This window comes from Dermacentor albipictus, chromosome 1 (genome assembly GCF_038994185.2).
Source record: "Dermacentor albipictus isolate Rhodes 1998 colony chromosome 1, USDA_Dalb.pri_finalv2, whole genome shotgun sequence".
Classification (NCBI taxonomy): Eukaryota; Metazoa; Arthropoda; class Arachnida; order Ixodida; family Ixodidae; genus Dermacentor; species Dermacentor albipictus.
In genome coordinates, this window is record NC_091821.1 from 17506341 (window position 1) to 17518568 (window position 12228).

Sequence of the window (12228 nt, forward strand, 5' to 3'; positions counted from 1 at the left end):
CTGACCTATGCCCATTACTGAACGGGCCCAGCCCGGGCCCGCTGCTTCATGATCGAGCCCGGTTTACGCCCGCCAAAGAACGCAGGCTGGGCCCCACCTGTACCGTTGCGCATCCGAGTGTGTTGGGGTTTGCATTCTGACATAACTTGTCAATGGTGCAGTGCATAACTATCATTATTGTGTGGGATTAACGCTGGGACCTGTGCGGTGCATAAAATTTCATGAAATTACAGGTTCCCTAGGATCAGAATAAAAACCAGTGTACAGATCCCATTTAGGTTTATAGAATTTAACCGCTTTCCTGAAGATTCGTTTGGCATAGATTACGACATGTGTACTCCATCTGCATAATTTCATACCTGCGCAGCTCTTCATAACTTGCATGAATAAATTGCCACTTTATTGTGCCCAGAAAGGGTGCCAATAAACTGGCATCAAAAAGCATAACCAAAGCAGAAATTCTAGTAATGCGTGGCAGTACGACGGCTCCAACATGTAACAGAAATAGTACGTACGGAGATTATTACCATCTTGCATTCCTTCCATGTTCGTAAAGTTAAATTCAAAGTTACACAGAAGCTTGTGGCTGATATCGGCAAACCTTTGGGAAAGTGAAATATCTGACACCAAAATGTCGGAATGAATTTGGCTCTTGTTTGAAGGAGAAAGAAGTATAAATGAAAGGCAGGGAGGTTAACCAGGAGTGAACTCTGCTGTCTATTCCACATTTAGGGAATGGGAAAGGCATGGAAAACATTAGGAGAAGAGAAAGCCTAGTGTTGATGTCGCCAACGTAGTGGAAATTCGGAGTGCTGCATCACAGACGATGGCTCAGTACGGTTGCCTTCAGGAATGGCAGGAGGGCTCCTGTTGCCTTCTTTTCACCATGGTATCAAGATGTTGTCCAACAACAAAAATCCTCCTTCTAGCTGGCTTGAAGTGGTGCGGAGGGCAAGCCTTCCATTTTAAAATAGCGCGCAGTAGCGCAGAAGGCATCCTATAGCTTTATCGCCACCATAGGCATTGCAGTCAGCACTGTCGGTCATTCCCATCAAGAATGAGCATGCGTTGGTTAATGCAACACCCAGACACAAGCGAGAGAATATTGTTTGTTCACGTCAGGGAAGACCAGAGAACAGGCGCAGCTGCTTAGAAGCGTCGAGTGAATGCAACCGAGGTGTGATGTATTAACACTGCGGAAAACCGCAACGTGGAGGAATGTTCCTGAAAGGGAAATTGAAATTCACGCGAATGCATGTAGCACGAAGTTACAAAGTAAACCAATACGAATTTCACAGAAACAAAGGTTCGCTGTTGAAGAAAAATTATTCTAATCCGCAAATCGAACCTGGTATCAATGTCTACGGGCCAGTCGCTCTACCAACTGAATTAACCAGGAGACCTTTACACCGCAGTCCCAGGCGATAATTATTGACAACTCTAACATCTGTCCTTGAGTTTCTTGAAGAAAGGCTAAATGCAGAGGTTAACAATGACAAAAAACGCGACTTTCTACCCTACACTTGTGAAAGGGTCACCAGAAGAAGATAAAGGAAACACAGAAAGAAGTACAGATAGAAAGATACATGTACATGAGCACAGCCATTCACAGCTCACAATAACTGTTAAGAGTGTTGAAGTCGCTTGTGCGGCTTTGATGTCCTTAAGAATTGCAACAGTGGATTCCTAGCCTTCTTCTGAGACGGCTTATAAAGTCAGTGTTAGAAAACGATTTGCTCTGACAATAGTCTATCATCAATGCCAGCTGGCGGAGCGACTCTGTACACTCTATCGAGCACTGTCACAGAAAATGTACTTAAGGTCCCCTGGCGACAACAGTCGTCCCAAGCATCGTTTTCGGCCATTTCAATACGGAAGGCAAATAATATTCTAAAGGATACTTCTAGCCACAGCAGACAAAGATCGGTTCCCTGCTGCGATATAATGTGTAACGAGTACACCGGTAACACTATTCTGTCATGTCTTGAAGAGAGCGCACAAGAATCGCTCCCGTTATACTGTTTAGAATAGTGGTAGCAAGCAAAAGCCATGCGGCATTACATACGTAAAGAGATATCGTTTTCGACATTGCGCATGCTCCATACTTTATTGTGTTTCTGTGGTTTCCGCAGGTTATGTTATCGTACCTTATATGGCGTTTTCAAATATATAGCGATGCCTGCAGCTATTGCTTCAGCGTCGATTGCTATGATAGATAGCTATAGGCTCCCGCTATCGTTGATCACCAGTAACGGTTGGAATGATATTTCGCTACACATAGCCCGTTCATGTTCTGAGATCATTCGGCAATTCTGGCTACGCTGAGCCTGACGAGGTGCGTCACCATAGAAACGGGAGGATGGTTGCTACTCATTCTCTTGGCTTGGGCATGTTAGGCATGAGGCACCAGATGGCACCCTGTCTTTTGAATACTTCTTTACGTTTGCGTTCCCATACACAAAATTTAAAGTCCTGAAGGGATTCACACCGAATGCTATTCAAAAACACAGTCAGGTGTAGCTAGAATACATGAGTGCGTGCTAGCATGTAACATGGTGCACTCCATGTGGAACATGCGAAAATTTAAAAACAACCAACTGCACCATCTGAGGGGGTATCCTGTAAGTGTACAGCTAGTGGAAATGCCGATTTCGTCTGCTGCTGAGGTTATGCTCGCCTGGGAGCGCCTGCCTTCTTCTCACGCGTACCCCAATCCAGCCATTAGGAACTTGTGAAGCAGACGAAGCGGACATGTAAACCCGCTGGACACTTACAGACCTTCAGTGCTCTTCGCTCTGCCTTCCAATCCCCCACTAGAACTATGCTTACCCGACGCCAGCAGGAATTGTGTTGCGTATTATCGTACCTTCCAAGCTCAAATGAAAACAACGAATAAGAACGCGTGAAGGAGAGATGAGGGCACGAACACTCGCTCTTAGAAAGGCGCCTGTCAAGGTATTACGGAGGCATCCAGCACCAAGGATGGCGAACATACCAAGTGCTGTTGATGACGATGGTCCACTCAACGGCAGCGTGTGCGTGGTGGCGAATCCCCATTGTTGTCTGTCTGTCTGACTGTATCCCTAAAGAACTCACAGCTTTCCTTCGCACCGCAAAAAATCACAGCGCAATTAACTGTAACTTGACGCATGCCGCCAAAATGCATGCTTTAATGTCACAGTGTCGTATATCGTGGATGCACGAGGCGTGCTGAGGAAGTCGTAGCTGGCGTATGCACCATACATGACGTAACTGACGTAACGTCTTTGCTTTGTGCACGTTTGGTGACTCAGTATCAGTGAAAACACGAATACACATAGAACTTTCCAGCAGGCATTGCAGCGCCGTGTATGATGCCTATTTTTTGCCTGTTCGTAAAGAAAAATGACTATCGAAACTGCCGTTGCATTAAGGTACACATATTCTTGGATAGTGTCGCCTGCAATGCGTCACCTCCTCTGCCGCTATTCTAGTTCTGGCCCATTCGCACGTGCAATATTCGCCATCCACTTTTCTATGCTATTTGCGTGTCATTCAATTAACTTTTTCTTAATTGCATAGTTCATATCACCCCCCCCCTATTTTTTATGCCTCTCTTCTAGTATTACTGCATTAATTTTCTTTTTCGAATCAGTGTAAATGATTACTTGTAATTTTATTATTTTATGTAACATGCCATAGCTACTGCCGACGCAGAAAAAAAGGGGAGTCCTTTTTTTCTTCTTATTGCAACAAAAAGTTGCAAAATTAATTGCTAGCACAAGTATATCGAACTAAGTAAACGAATCCAAAATAATTTATGTGTAGACTAAGTTACTGAAAGAAAGGCGCCCAGGCAGCCACTAACCTCAATACTCGCAATCATCGCCTTGAGGTCGCAACCCCGGGCAGAGTGCCGTTCAAGGAGCAAGTGGCATCGAGTTGCTTATGCTGCTTCTCTTGTTGCTGCTGCGGCTGTTGCGACCAGCGCTTCGTGGTGCGCGCCCGGTCGACACCAGTTAAACTACGCTTCAATATCAACTGCATCACGTCCGCCTGCGCAGAAACAAGAACGGAACACGCGGATGGCAATTAGCTCGCAGTGCATCGAAGTGCACAGAAGGTCGTCAAGCAACGTAAGCGCTTTCGAGCAAACGTCGAAACAATGGCAAAGCGGATCGAAATTTCTGAGCTAGCGTATCAGTTTTACACGCTGTCATTTGAGCTAGCGTTCTGATATAGCAAGTTCGGAAGCGAGTAGGTACAATTTTTTGCTCGCGTTGCTTCTCTTTCATACTCGCATGTGTGTAACCATATTGATGGAAAGCTTAATCAAGCAGCAAAGACGAGTCCTTTGTGGCCCTTCTTACTTAAGGTATTAATGATGCACGTGATTAACTGTTCGGCCACGGCTGAGCCGTCATGACTAATTACTGTGTTCCAATATGCTAAGCTAAGCGCTGCAAATTCAGCATATTCACTGCAAATACTTCACAGGTAACAGCGAGCTTCGAGTCATTCATCATGTAGGTAGGTTTTTTCGAAATTGATCTATGCTCATACGCCAAATGTTTGCCTGATGCAAGACGTCCACACATCAGCCTAAAGGGAGAAAGAATGTGGCAGAAGGGAACGAACCGCATTCTTGAAGGCAGTAAGCATGTATTGCTGGCATCAGGTGAAGTATCAATCCTTAGAGTGTATTGTTAGTTGGACTCATTATTGCAAGATACCACCGATAAAAAGCAAGATATATCCCCAAAAAACGCAAGGAACGCACAAGGCTTGGTTTGACATATATATGACACTAGCTATCGTATCTTACTACGATAGCACTGGCCACAACGCTAATAACGGCTGCCGATATTACCGCACAAGAACAGTTGGTAAGAGAGGAAAGGAATACTTTCTGTTTCTTTATTTGTTGTTTTCCATAATTTGTATGTGTCTTTGTTTAACCGGTCGGCCTTCCAGATGATGCGGGTCAGGTAAACGGTATTTTGGTATTATTGAATCTGTACTCTTATTGTGAACAAAATTAAAGAGCCAAAATGCTGTAACCACGCTCCTGTTCAGGAGATATTGTGCGTTAATGCACTTCATTATTGCTAGCGTCCAATTGTAAGCGCATAATATCTGTTCAGTCTTGTTAGTATGGGCATAGTTACAGGTAAACAGCGTAGAGAGAGAGAGAGAGAACGGCAAAGGAAAGACAAGGAGTTTAACCAGAGATTATCTCCGGTTGGCCACCCTGTACTGGGGTAGGAGCAAAGGGATGTGATAGGTGCGAAAGAGAAAAGGATAAAAAAAATTAAAGAAGCTACACACACACATGCACACACAAACTGTTTCTATGCAAACTGTCACACAGCCCGCAAAGGCGTTCCTAGTGTTACGCAGTGTCACCGTACAATCCTACGTCACACAGTGTACAGGAACAATTTGTCGGAAAGTCTCGTGTCTTTTAAGTACCGCAGCAGCGTCTTCATAGTGGATCGCACTGATGTCCGCGTAGGCCGCCAGTTTCCAAGGATGTTGTTTTCTGTCACTGGGCTAGTGTGCAGTTTGTCTAGGGTGGCTGAGAGGGCTGCTCTTTGCGGGTTGAAACGAGGGCACTCACAAAGGCGCGCGATTGTTTCATTGCACTAGCAGAAGTCACAAAGTGGGCTGTTGACCATTGACTGTTGACCATAAGAAAGAAGTACGCATGTGAAAATGCTGCTCCGAGCCATAGACGGACTAGAAGCGTGCAGTTACGTCATGGAAGGTCGGGCGGAATACGGAGCTGTAAATTAGGGTACAGGATATGAAGGCGTGCGCTTATGACTCGGATGAATTGCATTGAACTAATGCTAGGTCACGTGCAAGTGCACAAACTTTCTTTCGCTGCGTCGGCTCTCGATAGAGGAATGGCAATGCAGTTGACACCGTCATGGGTAGACCGTGCAGCTGCGCCTGCTCGATCATTGCCATGTATGTCAGTGACTAGGCAACCACTGATATATTATATCGTGTCCTTCGTCAACTATGCGATGGTGGACTTCCCTAATCTGCGCGACAAGCTGCTCATGTGATCCATGGCGCAGTGCTGAGAGTACAGTCTGTACGGCTGCTTTGGATCCACAGAAGATTGACCACACATGGGGTGGTTCCTCCTGAATGAAATGAAGAGCCGCACGCAAGGCTACCAGGTCAGCAGCTTTCGTTGATGATACATGTGACGTTTTTACTGTATTTTGACGGATCTTGTTGGTATAACCACAGCAGCAGCTGAACTTGCAGGTTTGGCTGAACCATCGATATAGGCGTGTACACGGCCACTGTGCACTTCAAGTAAGAGTCCTAATGTGGCCTGCTTCAGGACAAACGAGGACATGTTAGCTTTCTTCGCGATTCCAGGGATGGTGAGCCGCATTTCAGGTTTGTACAGGCACCATAAAGGTGAGGATGGTCTTGCTGCAGGCAGGTAGTTCGACGGCAACGAGGCACGGTTGGTTGCTTCTGACCTAGCGTTTAGCATTAATGGCTCTCCAAGTAAGTCGTTGCACGTCACCCCCTGCATATTGCTCTAACCAGTCTTTCATGGCGGCCTGTTTATACACATTTGCACTAAGCCATCCAGGAGGGGTAATACTAAACACTGCTGTTTTTGCTCTAAGAAGGACAAAGTATATGTTCTGCAGAAATTGCTCTGTGAGCACAGGTCTGATGACAGGCAAAATTTTCCTTCACTTTAACACATGTGAGAGGAGTACGCAAGAAAGTTCAGTTGTATGACCCCTCCCCCCACGGACGGGCAATAAGAATCAGAAACTAGTGATGTACAGCTCGCCTGCATTTTCTGGCATTTATTGACGTACCCATAACAACAAAAAGATTGCGCGAAATGTCGTATATTGGAGGGCTGTGGATCAATTTTGGCCGTGTGGGCCCGGAATCTGCAACAATTCATTTCATTTTCCAATCTTTTTCCCTTTATCATTGGTGCGCACGAAGCTGCCACCCTTGGTATCGGAAATATCTCAGTTACAGGGATTATAAAAAAGTTGAAGTTTCGCCAGAAAAGCGAAGCGTCGATTGCAATAGCAAATTAGCAGGTAGCCATACCAAGTAAGGATATCACTTATATTAACCGTATCAACCTGTAAACATTTGCTTGTTAATTAAATCCACAAGCATGATGTCAGCGCACACAGCAAACATGAACACATCACACTCGATAACCGCGGACACTCGGTGTCGAAACGCTGGCGTGAGGAGCATGACAGCAGCAGCGAACGTAGTAACCTTCGTGCTGTCTATCGCTTCAACGCAAGCTGAGTGCCCAGAACACACAGCATGCTCAAAGGTACAGTCGTGATCAATTTGACGGTGATCGCTCGAGCGGCGACTGAAAGTAGGAGCAGCGCCACATTACGTCATCGCCGTCAGTCGAGAGGGAAGCATCAGATAGCTCTCCTCTCTCTCTTTTGCTGTTCCCTGAGCAGCTGTCACTCCCGTCGCCCTTCAGGAGACAACCTGCGAATTCATTTCGATTACCTTATCAGCTTTTGCACAGAGGCGTCATTGTTAGCCAAGATATGCATGAGACATCGATGCACACACATCGTTGCCATGAAAGGGAAACAAACAAAAATGTTGCAAGTTAGTCTTGGGGGTGACGGTTGCAGCCTGGAAGAGCATAAAAGGGGAAGAAGGCAGCGAATTTTTATCTTCGCAGTTCCGAAATCGGCCGCTATGCTGTTTGGAAGGCCCGCCGGTCGATGCTCGCGCGATCACCTTCAAATTGATCGCGACTGTACGGCCCTTCAACGAACCTATACTCTGCCATCAACGTCGATCGGTCTCAAAATACGGCCGCGCGACCGCGCGCATCCCCCACATACGTAGTCACAACCGGACTAGAATGCCGTCCTCCCTTACTCCCTCCCCGCACCACGGTGCCTCGCAACGTTGGGTCCCTCACACGCGACGAAAGACGGCGAGCTTCCTGCCTACTCTGCTACCTTTCGCGTGGGCGAGATTGAACCGTACCCGCCGTGGTTGTTGAGTGGCTATGGTGTTGGGCTGCTGAGCCCGAGGTCGCGGGATCGAATTCCGGCCATGGCGGCCGCACTTCGATGGGGGCGAAATACGGAAACATCCGTGTACTTAGATTAAGGTGCACGTTAAGGAACCCCAGGAGGTCAAAATTTCCGGAGTCCTCCGCTACGGCGTGCCTCATAATCAGAATGTGGTTTTGGCATGTAAAACCCCATTTTTAATTTTTTTTTTAGACTGAACCACCGATTCTCGGCTCCCCTAACGCGCTTTTACTTGCGCATACAGCGTAGGGTGCGCGGTGACGGCGTTATCGCCCTTAGACTTGATACTTTATTTTACTTGCTCGGTTTTTTCTTGTCGCCCCGTCCCGGATGTGGCCGACGCTACAGGGAAACGACCACGCGACCTCGTGAAAAGAACGTGGAAAGGCATACCATCGAAGAAAAGGTATTTCTTCTCTAACAACTATCTATAGAATATTTCACTAATCATCATGTGCACAATGCTGTGCTGCTGCCGAGGCAAAGCAACCCCTGAAGACGAAAAAAATATCAACGATAGGATGAATCACGTTTGACCCGCACTTTCACTATTTCGAATATCTTTTTTTTTTCAGCGCAGAAATTATATTGAACTAGCACATGGTCGGCGTCATTCTATAGTATGTAGTCAATGCATAAACGTTTCAACAAGGCAGGTAAAGATCGACTTTCGACATGTGGCTTATGTTGCCGAAAGTGCATTTTTAACGCAAATCAATCTTTGCCAAGAATGTTGAAGCGACAAAATTTCCTTTTTCCTTTTTGATTGTATTATTCTATACGTTCACGACTGTTCACTAGTTCTGGACATAGATGGTGTTGTTATTGTTATTGGTGTTGTTATTAATGAATATTGTTCTTCCATTCAACTGCAAAACCATTCTTCAGCAGAGAACGCTTGCATTATAAGGCTTTTGCATTCAACGCAGCCAAGGAGTGCACGAGACGGAAACCTGCCTTGATGGCTTAGTAGCTGGCGCGTTCTGCTCCTCACCACAAGGTAGCGGGTTCAAATCTTGACAGTGGCGGTGGCGTTCCACCATGGAGAAGTGCAAGCATATCGGTGCACTGAGATGCAGGGTCACGTTATAACCTGCTGTCCGGCGAAATTATTTGCGATCAGTCGCCTGCTGCATCTACCTTAGCCTAGGTATACGGGGCAAGCAAAGCTCGATTTGTAATTAATAATAGGGGTACTTTTTACCATTGAGTTTGACAGACCGATGCGCATGGTGAGCGCCACGTGATCACGGGCTTTAGAGCGAATTGTTACAACAAATATGCGTGCTCAAGACAAGTCGAAAAGATTTTGAATTGAAATTAAACCCTTTTTTTTCAAAGCTCAGTGCCCCACGTAAACGGAAGCATTAGGTCCGACTCACCCAAGCACGCTCTGCCAAGGCAAGCTGCTCGAAGGTTTCCTGACTCTTTATTATGGTACGACACGGTGTGAGAAAAGAGCTCGTCCTTAATTTATACTAACTTGCGTGATTTCCCATCCCTTTCTTATCGCCGCTGGGCCTAGTCGCCTACACCAGCGTGGCTACGACCATGCCTCAATCACACACAAGAAAAAAGGAAAACAAAGATAAAATGGTCAATTACTATCGTCATCAGCCTGGCTACGCCACCTACAGGGCAAAGGCCTCTCCCATACTTCTCCAATTACCCCAGTCACGTGCTAATTGTGGCCATGTTGTCCCTGCAAACTTCTCAATCTCATCCGCCCACCTAACTTTCTGCCGCCCCCTCCTGCGCTTCCCTTCTTTTGGAATGCACTCTGTAACCCTTAATGACCATCGGTTATCTTCCTTCTTCATTACATGTCCTGCCCATGCCCATTTCTTTTTCTTGATTTCAACTAAGATGTCATTAACTCGCCTTTGTTCCCTCACCCAATCTGCTATTTTCCTATCCGTTAACGTTACACCCATAGCTCGTTGCGTCGTCCTCAATTGAAGTAGATCCCTTTTTGTAAGTCTACAGGTTTCTGCCCCGTACGTGAGTACTGGTAAGACACAGCTGTTATACACTTTTTTCTTGAGGGATAATGGCAACCTGCTGTTCTTGATCTGAGAATGCCTGCCAAACGCACCCCAGCCCATTCTTATTCGTCTGATTATTTCAGTCTCATGATCTGGATCCGTGGTCACTACCTGCCCCAAGTAGATGTATTCCCTTATCACTTCCAGTGCCTCGCTACCTATCGTAAACTTCTGTTCTGTTCCCGAGGCTGTTAAACATTACTTTAGTTTTCTGCAGTTTAATTTTTAGACCCAACCTTCTGCTTTGCCTCTCCAGGTCATTGAGCATGCATTTCAATCATTCCCCTGAGTTACTAAGCAAAGCAATATCATCAGCGAATCGCAAGTTACTAAGCTATTCTCCATGAACTCTTATCCCCAATTCTTCCCAATCCAGGTCTCTGAATACTTCCTGTAAACACGCTGTGAATGGCATTGGAGATATTGTATCTCTCTGTCTGATGCCCTTCTTTATTGGGATTTTGTTGCTTTCTTTATGGAGGACTACGGTTGCTGTGAAGCCGCTATAGATGTGTTTCAATATTTTTACATACGGCTCGTCTACACCCTGATTCCGTAATTCTTGCATCACTGCTGAGGTTTCAACTGAATCAAACGCTTTCTCGTAATCAATGAAATCTATATGTAAGGGTTGTTTATATTCAACACAGTTCTTTATCACCTGATTGATAGTGTGAATTTGGTCTATTGCTGAGTAGCCTTTACGAAATCCTGCCTGGTCCTTTGGTTGACAGAAGTCTAACGTATTCCTGATTCTATTTGCGATTACCTTAGTAAATACTTTGTAAGCTCATCGGTCTATAATTTTTCGAGTCTTTGGCGTCCCCTTTCTTATTGATTAGGATTATGTTAGGGTTCTTCCAAGATTCCGGTGCGTTCGAGGTCATGAGGCATTGTGCATATAGGGTGGCCGGTATTTCTAGGACAGTGTTCCCACCATCCTTCAACAAATCTGCTGTTACCTGATGCTCCCCAGCTGCCTTCCCCCTTTGCACAGCTCCCAAGGCGTTCTTTACCTTTTCCGGCGTTACTTGCGGGATTTCAAGTTCCTCTAGACTATTCTCTCTCACGTTATCGTCGTGGGTGTTGCTGGTACTGTATAAATCTCTATAGAACTCCTCAGCCACTTGAACTATCTCATCCATATTAGTAATGATATTGTCGGCTTTGTCTCTTAACGCATACATCTGATTATTGCCTATTCCTAATTTCTTCACTGCTTTTTGGCTTTCTCCCTTCCTGAGAGCATGTTCAATTCTATCAATATTATACTTCCTTATGTCAGCTGCCATAAGCTTGTTGATTAACTTGGAAAGTTCTGCCAGTTCTATTCTAGCTGTAGGGTAAGATGGTTTCATACATTGGCGTGTCTTAATCAGATCTTTCGTCTCCTGCGATAGCTAACTGGTATCATATATAACGAAGTTACCACCGATTTCTATTGCACGCTCCTTAATGATGAACATAAGATTGTCGTTCATTGCTTCAACACCAAGGTTCTGTTACTGAGTTGAAGCCGAATACCTGTTGTGTAGCTTGATCCGGAATTTCTCTATTTTCCCTCTTACAGCTTCTTGTGTGCCGATTTCTTTCGTTCCCTCTTCAAGTCTAGGCCAATTCTAGTTCTTACCATCCTATGGTCACTGTAGCGCACTTTGCCGAACACGTCCACATCTTGTATGATGACACGGGTAGCGCAGAGTATGAAGTCTGTTTCAATTCTAGACTCGCCATTCGGGCTCCTCCACGTCCACTTTCGGCTATCCCGTTTGCCGAAGAAGGTATTTATTATCAACATATTATTTGGTTCTGCAAACTCTACTAATAACTCTCCCCTGCTATTCCTAGAACCTATGCCATATTCCTCCAATGACTTGTCTCCAGCCTGCTTCTTGCCTACCCTGGCATTGAAGTCACGCATTAGTATGATGTACGTTGTTTTGACTTTACCCATCGCCGAGTCCACGTCTTCATAGAAGCTTTCGACTTACTCGTCATCATGACTGGATGTAGGGGCGTAAACCTTTACGACCTTCAATTTGTGCCTCTTATTAAGTTTCACAACAAGACCTGCTACCCTCTCGTTAATGCTATAGAATTCCTGTATGTTACCAGCTTTC

General features: G+C 45.6%; 1 protein-coding gene across 1 annotated transcript in view; it reads right to left on the reverse strand.

The window, feature by feature from the left end:
• Window positions 1–5624: 5624 nt before the first annotated feature.
• The window catches only part of LOC135917115 (RYamide receptor-like), a 397563-nt gene continuing 390959 nt past the window's right edge, over window positions 5625–12228 (reverse strand). The window contains exon 5 of the mRNA XM_070531136.1: window positions 5625–5660. Within this exon, the coding sequence (XP_070387237.1) occupies window positions 5625–5660 (36 nt within the window). The remainder of the gene's footprint in view (window positions 5661–12228) is intronic.